We start from the raw sequence: 21,051 nt of genomic DNA, 5'->3' as shown, positions 1-21,051 counted from the left end.
GCCTGGGTGGCTCCGTAGGTTAAGCATCCAGCTCTTGATTTCAGCTCAGGTCATGAGCTGAATGGTTCGTGCTCAGCTCATGAGGCTCAGCTCATGGTTCGTGGGTTCAAACCCCATGTTGGGCTCCATGCTGACAATGTGGAGCCTGCTTGGGATTCTCCCTCTCCCCCTGTCTCTCTCTGCCCCTTCCCCACTTGTGTGCGGGTGCTCTCTCTCTCTCTCAAAATAAGTAAACTTTATTTTAAAAACCTTAAAAAAAAAAAAGTATAGTGTTGGGGAGACATGGTCCAAGAAGAGCGGTGGGGAGAAGCCTGGCTGTGCAACCAGTGGTGTGCTGGTCTAGCTGGCCAGTCCCTATGGTGTCAACACTCACAGCATGGCTGGTTGATTCCAAGCGTCCAATGTGACTTTAGTGAATGTGGAGGTGGGGAGACTTTCTGGGAGGATATGCACACCGTTGGCTCCCACAAGCCTGTATGGCCTGTATGCCCTGGCTCCGAGCTCACCCCTGTCTTGGCCACACAGAGCACATCAGAAAACTCCTAAAGCAACCCACCCACCAAAAGTAGCAAGAGGAGGGGAAGAACAGATAGGAGGCCCTCCCCTACTGCACAATCTGCTGCTAGTTTCGGCAGGTTGAAAGGCTGAGACCTACTTTGGATTCCAGCAGGTGATCACAGGCTTCATAGTATGGTGGGCATGGTCGATAGTCAGGGCCTCCAGGAGCCAGTGGAGGGCACAGAGCTGGCGGAAGAGGGGCTCCCTGCAAAGACAGAAGAGGGGTGCACAGTGGGATCCTGCTGGAACTGCATCCTTCACCATAATGGACACAGAGACAGTTGTGCTGGCTTCCAGTTAGAGAGGCACGGTAAGTGTTTTCCATACCTCATCTCATCGAGCCCTTGCAGTGGGCCCATGAAGATATTCACGGGCTCATGTTACAGATGAGGAATGTGAGGCTCAGAGAAATGAAGGAACTTTTACCAGGTTGCTGGGCTAGCAGGTGTCAGAGCTGTGATTTGATGTAAGATGACCCTAGGCTGGTTATGGGGGGGTTTTCATGTAGGATTGGGGAAACAATGGATGGGGTCCCACCACTAGAGGTCTTGACTCAGGCAAACAAGTGGGTTGAAGGACATTCATATCCTACAGATATCTCTACCTCTTCACCTGATAAAAGTATAATAAATACACTAAGAATGTCAAAGAAGGCTGGGAACACAAGGAAACTGGATTTATTGTAATCTTCCTCCTCCCCCCAGACTAACAGTTGGGCCCGTTGTTTTAAATTTATGGGTCCTTGGCCTGAAACTGTAGCTGGATGTTGAAGAAAACCACAATGAACATGTTATTAGAAAATGTAACTAAAACACTGTATAAAAGTATGTCTAACCTATATTTCCTGATTTGGGGTGACATCTTGTATTATAATGAGCTAGCCTTTGACTAGGGCACTTTACACACATTATTTAAATCCTCCAACAACTTGCGAGGGTATGAATCATTGTCCCCATTTCAGAGAAGGTTATGAATCATTGTCCCCATTTTAGAGAAGAGGAAACTGAGGCTTGGAGAGGTACAATCACTTTGCTGTAGGTCACACAGCTTTTAGTGACAGAGATGGGATCTGAGCATCTCATCCAGTGCTCTCAACAACCCTTAGAGGGAGGGTACTGTTATTGTGTCTTCTTTGCAGGTGAGGGACTCAGGGGAAGGAAGTTGCTCAAGGCCATACTCCTGGGGTTTGGTGAGGTTCTGAAGCCAGCTGTCTGTTTAACCCCAGAGACTGTGCTTCCGTGGGCCCCAGCTCTGTCCAAAGTGCTGCCCGAGCCAAAGTGGTGGTCGCCCTGGGAGTGAGGTCAGGAGGGGGTTAACCTGCTGCCTGCATTTGTTCCTGGAAACAAGGTGGAGTCCCGACCAGCCACCACCTCCCTGCATCATCTATCCTCTTACGCTAATGGGTGAGATGCCTCCATTATGAACCTGTGTAATTGCTCTTCTCTGAGGTTGATCTTGATCAATAATCCCCAGGGTTCCCGGGTCTGATGTGCAGAGTGGCAAGGAGGGATCCACCCTCTCTGCTTCCAGGAAGGCACCAGTGCAGAAGGTAGGGCCCAAGTACAGAGCTGACCCATGGCTGTCCCGGTGAATCCCTTGAGAAACGTCCGTTTCTCTCAGCTTGAAGGGAAACATCCCCCACTACCTCACCCTTCACTCCCTCCAGGGTGGCCATGCCCACCAGGTCTTAGAAGACCGTGGTCAGCAGCTATCCTTTCTTCTTCTCTGGAGCCCTTCCTCCCCGCTTTCTTTGTTTCCTTACCTTATTTACTAACATCTGCTATTCCCTCGTTTCTAATTGGAAGGTCCTGCAGACCCGTAGGCCTTCCGGTTCTTGTCTGTCTTCCCCCCTTAGCACCATCTTGGTCCCTACAGGTGCCTTTTGGCAGCTCTGAGCACTGGGCCACTTCCAGCATTTTGCCAAGAACAGCAGTTAGCTGTGCCATGTGCCTGGCACCTCACGTCACCCTCACCATAACCCAGAAACTTGTGGAAAGCCCAGGGAGATGCCTCCTCCTCTGTTCACCATAGAGAGCCCCTGCCAGCCTGGGCTTTGGGTTGTGTGGGGCAGGGACTGGGAGGAAGGGATGAGCAAAGGGAGTTAATTGGCCAGGTGGGGCCCTGCCTGGTCATAGGTGGGGGATGTGGGGCATGTGAGCATCAGACTCATTTCTGCAAGTGACAAGAACAGGTACGAACCCGACCCTATGCCTCCCTCCCTTGCTTAAAATCTGCAAACTCCCTACACTCTCTGTGTTGGGCTGAATTGTGTCTCCCTCAAAATTCACATGTTGAAGTCCCAACCCCCTAGGACCTCAGAACGACCGTATTTGGAGATAAGGCTTTTGAAGTGGTGATTATGTTAGAATGGGGCCCTAAATTAGGGTGGGGCCTAATCCAGTGGTGTTCCTATAAGAAGAGGAAATTTGGACGCACAGAGACACCAGTGAGGCACATGCTTGAAGGATAGACCATGTGAGGATGCAGGGAGAAGGAGGCCTCTGAAGAAACCGACCCTCTGCTAATACCTTGATCTTGGACTTCTGACCTCTGGAATGATGAGAAAATAAATTTCTACTGCTGAAGCTGCCCGGTCTGTAGCATTTTGTTTTGGTGGCCCTGGCAAACTAATGCACCGTCATCTGTGAGACCCCTATCCACCTCGCTGGCCTTGAGTCTCCCCTCTTCTGTCATCTGCAGCTTGGTGGAATTCTGCTCCATTGCTCAGGCTCACCCCTCTCTCACTTGGTGCTGCCTAAGTTAAAATCCCAGCTTTGCCACCTACCAGCTATGTGCTCTCGGTTAAATTACTTAACTTTCCTGGGCCTCACTTTCCTCATCTATAAAATGGCAGGAATTGCTAGAGTGAGGGTGAGGAGAGGTGGTGGGGACTGTTCTCTGCTCTGATATATCTTCCTCTTCCTCCTCCTTCTCTGTCATCTCCATCAGGAAGCCTTCCTTGATTTCTCTAGGTCTGGGTTAGCCTGTCTCCAAGCATCCTAAAGCATTCCATCTCTATAGCATATCTTTTTGCCCCTACATTCCCAGTCCTTGTTCTAACTACCTGTTTACTTCTCTCTCTAGCCCACGAGCCTACAAGCCACAGAGTCTTGTCCGCTGCAGGTTACTGTCGTTGACTAAGGTCATCCTTATAACAACCGTGTGAGGAAGGTACTATTAGTATCCTTATTCGGCAGATAAGGAAACTGAGGCCATATAACTTGTCCAAATTCAAAACAGCCAGCCAATGGCAGAGTTTGAATCTTAGCCCAGACAGTCTGGCTTCTGAATCTGTGCCTCATCCATGATATTCGTGCTCTTGTTACCGGGGAGAGCCCTCCCTTTTCACCAGGATAAGGGTTTCATCCAGTGGGTCTGGACCTTATTCTGTATTTACAAAATGTGCCTCTCAAAAACCTGCACAAGGTATTTATATAGAGCAGCTTTATTCAATTGCCAAAACTTGGAAAGAACCAAGATGCCCTTTAGCAGGTGGAGGGATACGTAATCTGTGGTACATACATCCGGACAGTAGAATATTCAGCGCTAAAAAGAAATGAGCCATCCAGCCACGAAAAGACATGAAGAGACCTCAAATGCATATCACTAAGTGAAAGAAGCCCATCTGAAAAGGCTACATAGTCTGTGATTCCAACTGTATGACGTTCTTGGAAAGGCAAAACTATGGAGACCGTGAAAAGGTCAGCAGTTGCTAAGGGTCACGCAGAGCACAGAGGATTTTTAGGGCAGTGAGAATACTCTGTGTGACACTACAGTGGTGTATACATGTCATTCATTACACATCATCTGTCCAAACCAACAGAATGTGCAACACGGAGGGAACCCTAATGTAAACTGAGGACTTTGGTTGAGGATGATATCCAAGTAAGTTCATAGGCTGTAACAACTGTACCCCTCCGGTGAGGGATGTTGATTAATGGGGGAAGCTGAGCACGGATTGGGGAGGCATTATAGTGGGGATCTCTGTATCTTCTCACTTTTTCTCTGAACCTAAGACTGCTCTAAATATATATATTATATATATGTGTGTGTGTGTGTGTATAATAAAGTCTTAATGAAAAAAAAAGCGCCTCAAACCTGATGATTGTTCATCTAACATGTGGTAAAATCAACTGGAAAGAAGAAACAGAAAGAAAAAGGATCCCCAGAAACATATTTGATAACAAGTCAGTACTTCCTCATAATGACTGTGTGTCAGGTCATAGCACACTATCTTGGATTTTATCGACTTAAAAGAGAGGCCATTTTTTTTTCTTAAATGCGGGACACAATAGACAAAAACACTGGACAGGGGAGCACAAAGCCTGCTTCTAAAATCCCTGCGTTCAGAACTCCAGATGAGCACACTCAGATAGCCCACTCTATCGAAACAGTTCTACCACCCAGAATACAAGAGGGTGAAAACGTGCCTGAGAAGAGAACAACGTTTGGTGCTTTTCCTAAGAGAAATCAGAATATGTCTACAAAGCCGTTTCAAGCACCCCATGCTGACTGCCAAGGACAAACCTGGACAGGTGACAGGCACTGCTCTTGCTGAACAGTTGCTTACGGAAGGCTGTGAGGGGCAGCCCATCATCCCAGAGAGGAAAGGAGGAGCTCTTTCTCATTCCTAGAGACCATTCCCCCCACCTTTTTATACGTAAAGATCAAGTCTCCCTTGACATGATTGAATTGATCCCCATACGGCCAATTCAGAATATTCAGCCAGCTTTGGGATCAGCTACTTTGGGTGGAAGGGACTCAGCCGGCTCTGATCCACATTGGCTGATGTGACAACTGAGGATTTGAGAACTGATCAGACACGCCGTGCCCTGATGCCTTTGGGTACACTGGTTACAAAAAAGCCCCTCTCTGCATCTACACACTTTCTGGCATGACTTTGCATCTTCCCCATCAAGAGGTGGAATCTTTCCCCCAGTCCTTGTGTCCTTGATGCTATGGCCAATAGAATGTTGTGGATGTGTCATTGTATCCATTCTGAGCCTAAGCCTCAAGAGACTTTGGTGCTCAGGCTCCTGTTTTTGGAACCCTTCCTGACTGCCTGGGCTAGCCTGCTGCATGATGAGAGACATGTGGCCCAGTCACTCTTGTCACCTTGGCAACTAGTCAACCATAGACCTGCGCGTGAGGCCACCCTAGATGGCCGCCCTCCTGCTCACCCTTCATCTGGGCACACGCATGCACAAACCTGGCCAGGATCAACCAAGCCAACCTGGACCAGCAGAACCACCCAACTGACCTGTAGACTGTGAGCAACGAAAAAATGGTTACTGTTTTAAGCAACTCCATTTTGAGGTGTTCAGTAATACAGCAATGAATTACTGATACAGTCATCAAATGCAGCCAGAGCCTTTTAACAGCCAAGGAGAAGAAGAGGACAGCATTAGCAAACTGTGGCCAGTAGGGGTACTGTCTCTTTGCAAATAAAACTTTATTGGAACACAGTCACAGCTTTGCATGAAAGCTGCAATGGCAAAGTTAAGTCGTTGCGAGAGAGACCGTCTGGTCTGAAAAGTCTAAAATGTTAGTGTCTGTCCCTTTAGGACAAAGTCTGCTGATCCCTGGTAAAGAGTTTAATAGAAACCGACAGTAAGTACTGTGATGATAATAATATTCATCATCCTGGCCTAACGAACTTGGTATAAAGATCTGATTTAGGAGTGAGGAGGTCAGAATTCCTGTTGTAAGAATTTTGGCAGGTTCTGCCCCTCTCTGGGCTTCAGTTTCCTTATCTGGCATTGAAAGGAGATGATGAAGAAACTCTCCAGTTACTTCCAAGGTTGATATAAGCCTCAGTTTGTTCAGACCAAATGAATTGATGGTGGGACCCAGAAATATCCATTTTCTTTAAAAAAAAATTTTTTTGGGGTGCCTGGGTGGCGCAGTCGGTTAAGCGTCCGACTTCAACCAGGTCACGATCTCGCGGTCCGTGAGTTCGAGCCCCGCATCAGGCTCTGGGCTGATGGCTCGGAGCCTGGAGCCTGTTTCCGATTCTGTGTCTCCCTCTCTCTCTGCCCCTCCCCCGTTCATGCTCCGTCTCTCTCTGTCCCAAAAATAAATAAACGTTGAAAAAATAAAAATAAAAAAAAAAAATAAAAAAAAAATAAAAAAAATTTTTTTTAAGTTTACTTATTTGAGAGAGGGAGAGCAAAGAGAGAATCCCCAAGTAGTCTCCACACTATCGGCACAGAGCCCAATGTAGGGCTTGAGCTCAAAAACCGTGAGATGATGACCTGAGCTGAAATCAAGAGTCAGATGCTTAACCGACTGAGCCCCCAGAAATAGGTATTTTTCCAGACATCACCCGCACCTCCATCCCCAGAGGATTCACATGCAAATGAAATCTTTAGAACCACTGATCTACACCATTCTGTTTCAGAAGATTTGTCCATGGGACAGATGGGCAGAAGCACGTTTCCAAGGGATGCGATGAGAAATTACAAAGCCTATTCCTGCAAGGAGATGTTTTAAGAACACAAGTTTAGGTTTCCAGTTGGAATGTGCTTGAACAAATAAGTCTATCAAGAATCCAATCATAATATCAATCAAAGGGAAGTCGGAGGAAAGTTGAGAGTGGGCTCATCAAAAGCTGGAATATTGGGGAGAGATGATGGTGATGGTGATGGTGATGATGGTGGTGGTGGTGGGTGGTGATGGTGGCATCTTCCACCCATAAACTAAGTGCTCTTATTAATGATTTTATTTTTTTCCTGCCATCTCATGGTATGGTTCCTCTCTTGCATTGTTTTATTCTTCGAGTACGAGACCTGGCTCTCCAAACATATCATGAGCTCCCCAAAGGCAAGGCTTTGAGATACACTTTCTGTGTAGTGCATGGTGATGCGTGTTTGGGCTGTGAAGTCAGACAGACGTGGCTTAAAAGTCCAGCCCAGTGACATGCTGAGCTCTGTGACCTTGGGCAGAGGAGCACACCTCTCGGCTGCTTTGTCATCTGCAGAGAGGGGATAGTAATACACCTGCACAATAGGGCCGCTGAGAGAACTGAGCGAGATCTGCCTGCAGAGCAGTTGGTAATGCCGTGATCACTATGCATACGGTAGGGACTTAATAAATATTTGACAGGTGAGCAGACAGAGGAGTCTGCAATCCATTGCACCATCTTCATTGCCCTGAAGCAGTGGGTCTTAATGTGGGGGAGTGGTGAAGAGGGTAGACATGATTTTGCCCCCAGGGGACATTTGTTAACGCCTAGAGACATTTTTGGTTGTCACAACTCCAGGGTGGGGCGCTACTGGTATCGAGTGGATAGAGGCCAGGGATGCTCCCAAACGCCTTGCAATGCACAGGTCAGTCCTTCACTACAAAGAATTATTCGTCCTCAAAGGTCAGTAGTGCCAAGGTCGAGAAACCCTGCCCTGGAATCAAAAGCTTCTGTCTTTGTGCCCCAAATCTTCCGGTTGAAAAGTGCTAACTAGCAAAAGAGAAAAACATGGGTTTGTAATTCTTTGGAATTGACACAAGGGGAAGAAGATGCCGAGGTTTTAGGAAGCCACGGTGTTCTTTGGAGGGTTGATGAGCCCCTGTTATACCACGCAATCATGAGTGCATGCCTCGGGTCAGGAGACAACAGGTGCTTCTCTGGGAAATAGCTCCTTGAGTTTTGGGGGAAACGCGTCCCCTGAGCCCGGGCTGAGATGTTGTTGCACGCGCTCACTGAGAGCTACAGACAGATTTTATCAGGCTTTGCAAACTATTTGACATTAGAGCGTCTGGCTCGGTGAGGAATGGAATGGCTCAGTCCCAGCGGATTTGCCACTTAGCTCTAAAGCAACACGTCTGCTTTCTGTTATTTCTTCGCGTCAGATAGCGTCGCTGGCTGCAGGCTCTATGTCCCTTTCAGGAGGACAAAGGATGAGCTCAGCAGCCTCCGATGCGTTGTTGGCTCTTTGAGCCGTTGGCTTGAACTGAAAAGCAAGCAAGGCAGATGAGCCAGAGAAGGGACTACTTACACGTGAGCCTCGGGTAGCGAGGATGAGATGATGCAGCTGTGCACGGGGGTGAATGGGCGAAGTACGACTCCAGCGCACATCTTCCTAACCTTGGCTTGGTCGTCTGTGCTGAAGGAGAAGCGGAAAGAGAAACAGAGTGAGCAGAGAGCAGCCGTTTTAAACACCTCCTTCTGTTGCCAGTGGTTATTTGGCAGATGTGATCGGCACCTACTATGGGCCGGCTCGAGAAGCAGCCCGTGAACAGATCATAGGAAAACCCCTGCTCTTGTGGAGCACATATTCTGGTGGAGGAGCAAAGAGAATAAACAAGATAAGTAGGGAAATGGTATGGTATATTAATATAGATCAGGGGTGGGACATGTTTTCTTCTTTTTTAAAAAAAATTTTTTTTTAATGTTTATTTATTTTTGAGACAGAGGGAGACCGAGCATGAGTGGGGGAGGGGCAGAGAGAGAGGGAGACACAGAATCCGAAGCAGGCTCCAGGCTCTGAGCCGTCAGCACAGAGCCCGATACGGGACTCGAACCCACGAACCATGAGATCATGACCTGAGCCGAAGTTGGACGCTTCACCGACCGAGCCACCCAGGCGCCCTGGGACATGTTTTCTTAAATAGGGCCAAATATTTATGACTTTGTCAGACATGTGGTCTGTGTCACAACTACTTAGTAGAATGAAAGCAGCCATTGACATATGTAAACAGTATGCAGATGGCAGTGTTCCAATAAAACTTTATCTATAAAACCTGCCTTAGGGCTGGATGTGGCCCCTGGGCTAGAGCTTGCTAACCCTCCCTCCCCTGCGGGGCTAAACAGTGAGGCGTGCCGTGAGGGATAAAAAACAGAGAAGAGGGTTCAGAAGGGCTGGGAATTACAATTTTAAATAGGGTGATGAGGGAAGGTTTGACATTTGATATCTGCAGAGCATAAGGGAGTGAGCCATTCAATGATGTCTTGGGGCAGCACATTTTAGACAGAAGAAACAGCAGGTACAAATGTCCTGCGGTGGGATTGTGTTTCAGAGATGGCAGGGAGGGGAAGGGGAGGAGGGGGGGAGAGAATAGGGGCCTTGCAGCTAGTCTTGCAGGGGACTTGGGCCTTTTCTCTAAATGAGAAGGAGAGTAAAGGATTTTGAGCCAAGAGAAGATGTGTCTGACTTGTGTTCAGAAAGGATCCTTCTGGCTGCTATTTTGAGAGTGATCTGTGGAGGGGGGCGGGTGGAGGGCAAGGCCAGAGGCAAGGAGACCAGTTAGGGGTATTGCATAATTCCAGCCTGAGAGAGGAAGGTGACTTCAGCCTGGCCATGGGGATGATGAGAAGTGGAAATGAAGGCATGAGACACAGCCAAGGAACTGCCTGGAGTTAGTGTTTCCTGTTTCTGGTCCTTTCCTTAAAGAGGCTTCATCCAGCTCTACAGACTGCTGACTAATTGGTTGGTTGAACCAGCCAGCCATGAAGTGTGGGGGATCTCAAACTTTAGAAGCGGGCACAAGTGTGTCCCCTAAAGATGAGCCACAACCAGGCATACCTCTGTGGCCACCAGGCTGGCTGCTATGGGAAACCAGAGCTTCATGCTCTGCCCCCACAGAGAATATGGAAGCTTCCTCCCAAGCCAGACACCATCTGGGGATAGGGGAGGAGGGGGCTTGCTTAGAGAAGGGAGAAATAGCCCAGACAGGCAGTTCATCTTTGAAACCACTGGACATTTACCTGAAAAAGACTCTTTCAAAAGGAAACATTAAATTACATTTAATACCATATTAGATTTTTTTTCTCCACCATCATAGAGCAAATTATTTCATTTATGTAAAATACTTTTTTTTTTCTAGCAAGGCTGAGTCATAGGTTTTTATTTCTTTTTGCCTGTGACCAAATCTAGCCAATAGACACATTTTAACAAGCCTGTGTGTGTGTGTGTGTGTGTGTGTGTGCACGTGTGTGTGTGTGTGCATGTGTGTGTGTCTGAATCAATTGTATTTTAACATTGGGAAATTTCACATTAAAATGGAAACATTTTGGCTCTGAAAACTTGCAGGTTGTTGCCACTCTGGGTCCCTGTTCTGGCTGGCAAGAGTCAGGTGGCACCCAAGATCAAGGTTGCTGCCTGCTTTACCCTCAGTGTGGGCTTCTCGGTGGGTTGCCTGCTTCTTGCTCCTTGTCTGCCTTATTGCTTCCCAGGACGTGCAAGTTCCCTTAGGGCCTTTCAGTTTCTGAGCCTCAGTCTAAGTCCCTCCATTGATTGAATCATTGACGGGTTCCCTGGTTTATTCACTTCTACCCGGATTTATTGAACATCTCTTTGCTGGAGGCTTGTGGACACAGCAATGAATGAGACAGACCCAGCCTCTCCCCTCTGAAGCTTAGAGTCTAGGGACAGAAATGGGCTTGACCAAACACGCAGTTGTGATAAGGCTGAGTAGGAAGAGTATATGGTTCTTTGACAGCACAAAATAGGGAGTTGGGCTGAAACGGAGCCAGGGAATACTCGTTGGAGGAAGTTGTGGCCATTTAGAACCACATACCCCAAGTTCTTTGACTCTCTTCCAAGGCAGAGATGGCCGTACGTATCCTTCCCCTGGAATCTTGGTTTTGTGAGTGGTTGAGCTAACAGAACATGTCAAAAAGAAATGGGTGTGATGCCATTTCTGGGCTCAGGCTCTAGGAACCGCAGCTTTTCCTTCTCGTGTCTCAGGATGCTCACTGTTAGCACCCAGCCATGGCCACGCTGTGAGGAAGCTGACAGCCTGTGAAGAGATTCATAGGGAGAGGAGCCATGGCTGCTGGGTCTCAACCCCGGCTGAGCACAGCTGACAGCCAGCTCTAAGTTGTGGCCCATGTGGATGCGCCATGTTGGAAATGGACCCTTCAAGCTGCCGCGGTTAGTCATGGTAGAGATAGTCCTTCCCCCACTTGCCCAGATCAAGCAGCAGATTTGTCAGCAAAATAAGTGTTTGTTGTCTTGAGTTCTTTTCTTTTTTTAATTTTTTAAAATGTTTTTACTTATTTTGAAAGAGAGAGAGAGAGAGAGGAAGAGAGAAAGAGTGTACAAGCAGGGAAGGGCAGAGAGAGAGGGAGAGAAAGAATCCTGAGCAGGCTCTGAGCGTCAGCACAAGCCCGACATGAGGCTCAGACTCACAGACCATGAGATCAAGACCTGAGCTGAAATCAATTTGACAATAAATTTCATATATTAAAAAAAAAAAAAAAAGGAAAAAAAATTAGAAGAAAAAGAACATGTGACTCTTGATCGCAGGGTCACGAGTTCGAGCCCCATGTTGTGGTTAAATTTACTAAAAATAAATATATAAATAAATAAGTAATAAAAAGTTACTTATTTATAAATCAAATTAAAAAAAAAAAAAGAGTCAGAGGCTTAACCCACTGAGCCATCCAGGCACCCCTGTTGTCTTGAGTTGTTAAGTTTGGGAATGGTTGTTCACAGCAGCAGTAACTGGAACAAAAGTAAACAATCAGAAGGTTGAATGGGAATTAGGTAGGTGAATGGGATGGGGGAAAGCCCTCCTCTGGGGGGCATATCATGAGGGGGAAGGTAGGGGAGTATGTGTGGCTGCGGCTGAGGGAGAAAGACAGGACTGGCCCATCCAGAGTCTTGTAGCCCCCTGCCCAGACTTTGATCTTTTTCTGTGAGGAATGGCAGCCATCTGAGGGTTTTAAGCTGAGAGCAATTTATGTCTTGAAAAAAATCCCTCTGGTTTAGTGTGTATGGTGGGTGGGGGAATGAGGCGGAAGGGGGCAGAGGAGGTGGAGTGGGGACACACGTTAGGAATTTACTTATTCCTGAGAATTCGAGGACAATCCTGGGGTCACAGAGTTAACTAAAAAAATAGGACCGGAATCCAGGTCCCCTGATTTCCACTTGCATGAGCTCTTGATTCAGCCCTAGAGCTGAGGAAACCACAAATACATCGGCTTGCCCAGTTTTACTGGCTCAGTCATGTCCCCCAGTGGTTTAGATTACATAGAAATTAACCCAACTGTTACAGTCCTTAATCTCTGGTTTTCTGTCGCCTCTCAACCACAATAACAAGACAAATTCTACCCGTTGTTTTTTTCACCTTTTCAGCTGAATTTGCAACTGAAAAACGAGGTCATTGAGCACAGTGGGAAAGACTGCTAGCAGGCAGAAATCTTTCGGGACGTGCTTGATTTCCTTTTTCCCTTTGCCTACTTTGTCAGACTTAAAACTTTTGTCTGAAAGAACTGATCCTATGGTCTTGGATCCAGGGAGGGGAGGGGGGAATAATCTCTCCTGCTTTTATAATGCCCAAGATCAAATACCTCGTTAAAAAAGTATTTTAAACGAACACTTGTCTTTTTGATACTCCTGTGATTGGAATTATATTTATAGCACCTGGCTCTTAGATGAGAGATGCTTTCTAGCCTGCCTGGAAATTAAGATTTTTAGCCATAAATCTGAGGATTTTAGGTAATTGAGGCCCACAGAGATCAAAGTCACCTTATTGCATAATAATAGCTAGCAGTTACTGAGGGAGTCTCCTTTACCAGGCTCTGTTCTAAGCAGTTTCATTCAGTCCTGAATAACCAGACTGGGAGTTTGGTACCATACGTAAGGGTGAAGGAGGCTCAGAGAGGTACGGTGACTTACCCAAAGTTAAATAGTCGTATGAGGGAGTCCTGTGCTCTTAACCACTACCCTGTACTGGTATGGAGAATCCCAGTGCTATTTTATAACCCCTGCTTCCCCACCTGCATTTGATGGCTACACTGCAGTCATGGCCTCCAGTTTTATTTTAATAACCAGACTTGTGCAGCTCATAGAATCCACCAGATAAGACACAGCGAGACCGATGTCTGTGAGAAGGATGATCTCATGCATATTTAAACTTATTAAACTTTAAATAAACCATGTCTCGCACACTGAAACATGGATGGGAGAAGAGAGAATTGTGTTCTATGACCATGGATTAAAACCCCATCCAAACAAGGGAGACGTGGCAACAGAACTATTTAAATAGCTGCAGGAGAATCTTTAATAGACTCCTCTCCCCCCTCCCCAGTGCCTGTTCCTGTGCCCATTCATCTGGGTGCAGCTTGTTCAAAAAAAAAAAAAAAAAAGCCATGAGTTCATTCCTTCTCTGTCAGGGAAAGCCTGCCAGCTGGCTAGTATCACTGGGAGTACCAGACTCTAAGCACCATCAGGCTCAGGGAAGGCAGACTTTGCACTAAACTCTTGGAACCCTCGTGGAAAGAGTAAGAACCCCCTTACTCGTTGAGTAACCTTCTGTCTATCATGTGCCCCTGTCCCGTGAGGATCCTTCATTGGTAGCCCGCTGGGTGGCTGGATGCGGGTGGCTCAGGCCATGACTTGCTTGCTTTTTTTTTTTTTTTTTCACTCTGAAGATAATGTTGCTGACTTCGTCAAAAGATGACACCATCAACACCTTCCTTTTTCAGCCCTGGCCTTCCTAATCAGAAATGCTGGCCACCGGCAGTTCTGGTGGGCTGATACTGCTGTGTCTAACCATGTCTCTTTCTATTCAGCATTAAAAATCCTGCTCACGAATCATACTTCTGGGGATTCTATATAGTCTCTCTTTTCACCCCCTAACCAGGAGGGGATGGACACTGTGAGACAATAGAAGCCATATCTACTGGTCTCTGCCCCTGGCTTCTGGGACAGAGCTCCTAAAATCCTTGTCATTTCCTAAGTGGCAGTAGCACTAGGAAGATATTTTGTTCTAATATTTGGTCTTAGACTCTGGTTCTTGACACAGAACTTCTAAATCCTTTGGAATTTCCTGCGTGGTCGGAATGTCTTTTGTTCTTTTTTTTTTTTTTTAATTTTTTTTTTCAACGTTTATTTATTTTTGGGACAGAGAGATACAGAGCATGAGCGGGGGAGGGGCAGAGAGAGAGGGAGACACAGAATCGGAAACAGGCTCCAGGCTCCGAGCCATCAGCCCAGAGCCTGACGCGGGGCTCGAACTCACGGACCGCAAGATCGTGACCTGGCTGAAGTCGGACGCTTAACCGACTGCGCCACCCAGGCGCCCCTGGAATGTCTTTTGTTCTAATGAGACAACTCTTGGTGGGCTCCTGGATAGTTTCAGGAGGAGGGCTGGTCGCCAGAAAGACCAGGCTATCGCCTTTAGAAGCCTGGAACTTTCAGCCCCACTCCCCATCCTGCAGGAAAGGGGAGAGGGGCTGGCGATTGAGTTAATGATAGATCATGACTACGTAGTGAAGCCGCCATAAAAATCCCAAAAGTTCTGGCTTGGTGAGTACATCCGCATAACAGGAAGGTGGCACTCCTCAACTCCAGGGGGACAGAAGCTCTTGATTTGGGACACTTCCAGGCCTCACCCTCTTTATTGATTTACCTCTCCGTCTGGCCGTTCACCTGCATCCTTTATTATATAAGTAATTGGTAAATGTCAGTGTTTCTCTGAGTTCTGTGAGCCACTCTATGAAGTGATCACACCCGAGGAGGGGGGTCATGGGAACCCTGATTTATAGCCAGTCAGAAGTACAGGTGACAGCATGGGGCTTGCGATGTGGGGACAGTCTTGTGGGACCGAGCCCTTAACCTGGGGGATCTGATGCTACCTCCTGGTAGATAGCGTCAGAATTGGGTTGGATGGTAGGATACCCAGCTGGTGTCACGGAGAATTGCTTGGTGTGGGAAGAAACCCCACACATCTGGTGTCAGAAGTGTTGTGAGTGTGGTCATGGCATCACAGTAAAGGGGAAACATGGCAGGAGTGTTTTTCCTTCACGTGCATCCTCATGGTGCTTTGTTTCGGTGCTCCTACCAAATGTGGTAGGGACTGTCCCTTAATCCTTTTCATATCTCAATGCCCCCAGAGGCCCTGCACGTAGTAGGTCTTCAATATATAATGATTGGTTGTGCAGTGAGAAGGGGGCCTGGATCAAAGTAGCCTTCTCACCACCAAACTTACTTTCCAATTGGCCAAGATGAAGGTCCAAGAATATCTTGCACTAAGGGGCCATTGATTCCTCACTGAAGATCTTGGAGGGAAACAGAGAAATGGATTTACGTCTCACACTATGAGGCAGAACCTCATGAAGATCTCCGTTAGATGTCTCTGTTCTCGAGGGTCCTGGGTGGCTCAGTTGGTTAAGTGTCCAACTTCGGCTCAGGTAGTGATCTCACATGGATTCGAGCCCTGCTTTGGGCTCTGTGCTGACAGCTCAGAGCCTGGAACCTGCTTCGCATCTGTGTCTCCTCTCTCTCTGCCCCTCCCTGTTCATGCTCTGTGTCTCTTTCCAAAAAATAAACATAAAAAAAATTTATAGACATCTCTGTTCTCTCCTAGTGGTGGCTGCCTTTTCTCTTTTCTGTCCCCTAAAAGGTCCCTTCTGCTCACAGTCTTGGTGAGTCTTCTGGATGTCTCCATTCTGCCTCTTAGGTGAAGCACTTCTGCTCTTTCTCTGTATCTACATACTCCCTTAAATACTCCCTGCTCCCCTTAAAAAGACTTCTCTTTGGGATGCCAACTCCTTAAAAGGCATGGCATGGGGATGATAAATCTTAAATATTTTATCTCATTTTAGAATGGATAAGTGAGTTACTAAATGAATGCACAAATGGCAGGCTAGCTTATTTGGATCGACCCTTAGGGTAAAAATAATCAAGAACATTGGACAAAATAGCAAAAAAAAAAAAAGGGAAAAAAGCAAAGAGCTGACACCAAGTGGGAATCTTTGAGCCAAAATGAAAGCCAGAGATGTAAGCAAGCATGGGTGCTAACTTGGTGTTAATGACATTTACCAATTTAGAAAAGGTTAACTTTTCCTTCTAAAATAGCACGCAAGGGGATGCCTGGGTGGCTCAGTCGGTTGAGCATAGGACTCTTGATTACAGTTCAGGTTTACGATCCTAGGGTTTTGGGGTGGAGCCCTCTGTGGGGCTCCGTGCCCAGTGTGGAGCCTGCCTAAGATTCTGTCTCCCCTGCTCACTCTCTTTCTCCCTCTCTAAAGTAAAGAAAAGTAAAGTAAAGTAAAAGTAAAGTAAAGTAAAATAAAATAAAATAAAATAAAATAAAATAAAATAAAATAAAATAAAATAAAATAAAAAATTTAATTTAATTTAAAAAAAAAGCACACAGGGCAAGGAGGAGAGAAACCATAGCCCAGGGTCTGCACAAATGAGGCATCAAAGAAAAGGCCCTTCTTACAATAAGCTGGGATTCCCAAGGGCTGCACTTTCAGGAAAGAGTATCTACAAATGTACCAGCGTCTCATAGTCTTGCACTCGGGGTTTGTATCTATCACCTGGAACCTTGAGCTTTAAGGAGATCCCCGACCATTAGCATTCTGGGAAGTGAAACAAGCCAGATGCAGAAAAGTCACACATTGTAGGATTTCACTGATAGGACCCTTGTTTTTGAGAAGCACATATTGGTACTTCTCTGAGTTAACACTGCAAAGAACATAATTTGGGACATGTTGCAGAGGAGAGGGGGTATCTGCTGTGGATTCCGTTTGCTCTTTAGCCTGCAACCTGGCAATTTGGGTCCCTGAAGCCCTAGCACAGTGGCTCTCAACCTCGGCTCCACGTTGGAATCATCTTGGGGAACTTTAACTGTTCATTTATTTTTGAGAGAGAAAGAGACAGACAGAGCACGAGCAGGGGAGGGGCCGAGAGAGAGGGGGACACAGAATCCGAAGCAGGCTCCAGGCTCTGAGCCGTCAGCACAGAGCCCAACATGGGGCTTGAACTCACGAACCGTGAGATCATGATCTGAGCTAAAGCCAGGCGTTCAACCAACTGAGCCACCCAGCACCCCCATTTTGGGTAACTTTAAAAAATACTTTGTCCAGGTAAAACCCCCAGAGATTCTGACATAATTGGTATGGGAAGCACCCTGGGCATTGCTATTTTGTGCTCTCTCACTGCATCCTTGAGATGTGGTGAGCTTAGGGTCCTCCTACTCTGCCATCTTTCCCTGGGCATTGGTATTTTAAAAACTGCCCAGGCAATTCTAATGTGTAGCCAAGGTTGAGACCACTACTGCTCTAATAGGACAATGGCTCCGGGGGCAGTCCATTTCTACCACATATTTCCTTTCTGCCTGCCTCAGCACCTCCTTTCCATCCTGATTTGTGCCTCATTCAGTCTGCACAAGCTATGTATCCCAGGAGTCTGTCCATGCAGAATGGCGCAGCCTAGGAATTTTGGTGTCACTCAAAAATTGGGACTCAAGGATGCTTTCTAACTTATGACCTTAGTCACGGGGGAACTAGGTGAGCACTTCTAAACTTTTGTCCTAACCTGTAAAAAGGCGGTAGTAAGGGGCGCCTGGGTGGCGCAGTCGGTTAAGCGTCCAACTTCAGCCAGGTCACGATCTCGCGGTCCGTGAGTTCGAGCCCCGCGTCAGGCTCTGGGCTGATGGCTCGGAGCCTGGAGCCTGTTTCCGATTCTGTGTCTCCCTCTCTCTCTGCCCCTCCCCCGTTCATGCTCTGTCTCTCTCTGTCCCCAAAAAAATAAATAAACGTTGAAAAAAAAATTTTTAAAAAGGCGGTAATAATAGCACCTATGTAAGGAATGTTTTGAAATTTAGATGAGAAGATATGCATAAAGCACATAGTAGACACTCATAATTATTGTTGTGGTTGTCACTGTCATCATCACTGTTGCTATTATCAATGTGAATGGACATTTCATAATGGGCCAGTCTGTTGATGGTCCTCTCCCAACCAGAGAAAGACCTTTTTTTATGGAAGGAGGGGGCTACTGTATTCAACAAACCAACAAACATTTCTTGTGCACCTGTTTTGGGTAGACACTGAGCTAGGATTTGGGGATGCAGCTGAAGGCCTAGAATAGAGATATTGACGTGGGTTAAGGTGAACCAGCACACAAACACCTTACAGGAACCCTGAGTCCAAATGAGGTCTGGAGGGGGTTGGGCTTAAATCCAGGAAGTATCAGGAAAGGGTAGCATTTAAGCTGGGCTTTAATGATAAGTAGAACTTCAATTGGAAGAAGATGTGGGGAAGGGTATTTAAGGCCCAAGGAACAGCATGGGGAAAGGCCTAGTGGTAAGGGCAAGCCTGGTAAAGAGAGGGAAAGAGGCATATTTGGGGACCAGCAAGAGTTCTTGTATAGCTCTTGGCATCAGACGTGAGGACAGATATCTGTAGTAGAAGATGCTCCATTGGGTACCAGAAGGTGAGGCTGACAGGTAGGTTGGAGCGGACTAAAAGAAACAGTCAGACGCCACACCCCAAGATGGGGCTTCCAGTCTGAGACAGCTGCCATCCCTCAGCCCAACCAGGTGGTGTTCACTCTGCGTGGCCCTTCCCCGGACTGTGGACACTGTAGCTACCGCCATCTACTTACGTCAAAAGAATATCACCATAGTGGACTTCTGAGATCTTTTTGGCTGGCTGGAATTTACGTCTTTCTTCCTCTTTCAGTTTCTGAAGGTACTGTTGCTTCTTTTTCAAGGCACTCTCCTCCTGCAACATGCTAAAGTAGCCGCGGCCTGTCTTCACCGACCGAATCAACATGCTGGAGATGGGGGGTGGGGGGAAGAGGGAGGGAGAGACATCAACAGAGTTGAACCGACCATTAAGATGATGCTGTATTGTCCTGGGACTAAGCATCTCTGAAGGGCACTCTCCTACCTGCAGGGCAGGAGCCTTCTTGCATTTGGCACTCCGGGGTCAGATGGACCTGACCTTGAGTATTTAACCTCTCTGGTCTCAGTTCCTTCCTCACTCCACAATTCAACGAATATTTATCGAGCACCTACTATGTGCCAGGTACTCTGTTAGGTGCTATGAAATGGGCATAATAATCTGCACCCTACAGGATCAGATATCTTCATGCATGGAAAGGGGCTTGTCCATGATAATCAGTAGCAGATCAGTACTGTAAGGCCCAGGCCCCTTGGCCAAGGCTGCCTTCTCTCAGATTTGCCTAAATGCTCACCTTTGCTTCACATTTTCCTATGGCTGCAGAAGTGGAGTGAATAAGGTCTATGGGAGCTTGTTGTGTTAGATGACATAAGTTGACACTTCATGATTCTTTTCTTGCTGACTCAGCCACTGGTTTCTGATCAGACGTCTTGAAACTGGCCAAGACATTCTGCGCCTGATGGTCCACACAACTCCCCGACGTTGCCATTTGTCACCTTGGGGTTGGAACTCGGCAGCACTGTGCTGGGGAAGGAGTGGACACATCTCTCGGTCTGTCCCCCTGTCTTCTGACTCTCTGGGAAGTTGTGAGGCATGTTGAACCATGTTGAACCACCACCATGTTTCCCCAGGCATGAAGATTGGTTCTGAGATTCAGTTTTATTCTTAAAATCCCTGTTGAACAACCAATGTGTACTAGGGATTGTGCTGACCATTGGGGACACAGTGATGAACAGGACCCTGGGTCTCTAAGAGTACATGGAAAGTCAGTGATGATGCAGAAAGATGGTGGTGGGAAGGACTCTGAGCTTTATAGGAAGAGGGCACCGAATTCAGACCAGGGGGTAGTTGGAGACATCTTCTGGATGAAGTGACATCTCCTTTCCTTTTTTGAGTACCTCTTTCCCTCTCCTGTCTTTCCCTTGCTCTCAGTTTTGGATGGGAATATTCTCAGCGAGCTATCATGGTTAGATTCTGATGTGACCAATTAATCCTTGTTCCTTTTCTAGGAAGAGTTAAGGTATTACTGAGGGCATTTTCTTTTCAGCAGTGGACTCTTGTATTGTCCATTGGGAAAATGCTGGGAGGCAGGAGGTGGGGCTTTTCCAGTATTTTTCAAATTGTGTCTCACAGTGATAACTTTTCATTCATTTATTTCTCTGGTGGGCATTGCCTGAAAACCTGCTAGTCTAGACACCTGTGAGGAGACTGAAGTTACAGAAAGCAATAAGACAAGGCATCTGCCCCCAGAGAGTTCATAGTATCATAGAGGAAGCACACCCAGAAACATGCACTTTGAACACTCCAGTGCAAAGAGCTACAGGAACCTAGAGAAATCTAAGAAGGCTTCCTGGAGGAAGTGACATTTGGGATAAGTAGGAATTTACCAGTAGGAAACATGGGAAATGGCATACGAGTGGATGGAATAGCAGTTGTAAATGTAAAGAGGTGTGTTAGGGACTAAATATTTGTGTCCCCTTCAAATTTACGTGTTGAAATCCTACCCCCCACCCCCAGCATGATAGTGTCAGAAGGTAGGGTTTGGGGGAGGTAATTAGGATTAAATGAGGTCATAAGGGAGGACCCTCATGAAAGGGATTCTTAGCATCCTTATTAGAGTCACGGGAAAGCTTGCTTCCTCTCTCTACTGCCCACCCTGTGAGGATACAATAAGAAGCCAGCAGCCTACAACCCGGAAGAGGATCCTCACCAGAACCTGACCATGTGTGCACTTGATCTCAGACTTCCAGCCTCCAGAACTGTGGGAAATAAATTTCTGTTGTTTACAAGCCACGTAGCCTATGGTAGTTTGTTATAGCAGCTGGAATGGACTAGGACAGGTGAGTCTGAAGATG

General features: G+C 46.9%; 1 protein-coding gene across 1 annotated transcript in view; it reads right to left on the bottom strand.

Moving 5' to 3' along the window:
* The window catches only part of CCDC60 (coiled-coil domain containing 60), a 162,292-nt gene that overhangs the window by 36,061 nt on the left and 105,180 nt on the right, over nt 1-21,051 (bottom strand). The window contains exons 3-5 of the mRNA XM_047087939.1: nt 18,897-19,067; nt 8,550-8,657; nt 656-763 (exon numbers count right to left, since the gene is read on the bottom strand). Of these exons, the coding sequence (XP_046943895.1) occupies nt 656-763; nt 8,550-8,657; nt 18,897-19,067 (387 nt within the window). The remainder of the gene's footprint in view (nt 1-655; nt 764-8,549; nt 8,658-18,896; nt 19,068-21,051) is intronic.

Source organism: Lynx rufus, unplaced genomic scaffold (genome assembly GCF_022079265.1).
Source record: "Lynx rufus isolate CCGP_SWC_20201006 ecotype Redwood Valley unplaced genomic scaffold, mLynRuf1.p SCAF_24, whole genome shotgun sequence".
NCBI lineage: Eukaryota > Metazoa > Chordata > Mammalia > Carnivora > Felidae > Lynx > Lynx rufus.
The sequence above is the reverse complement of the archived record's forward strand: the minus strand, read 5'-3'. Positions and strand labels throughout refer to the sequence as shown.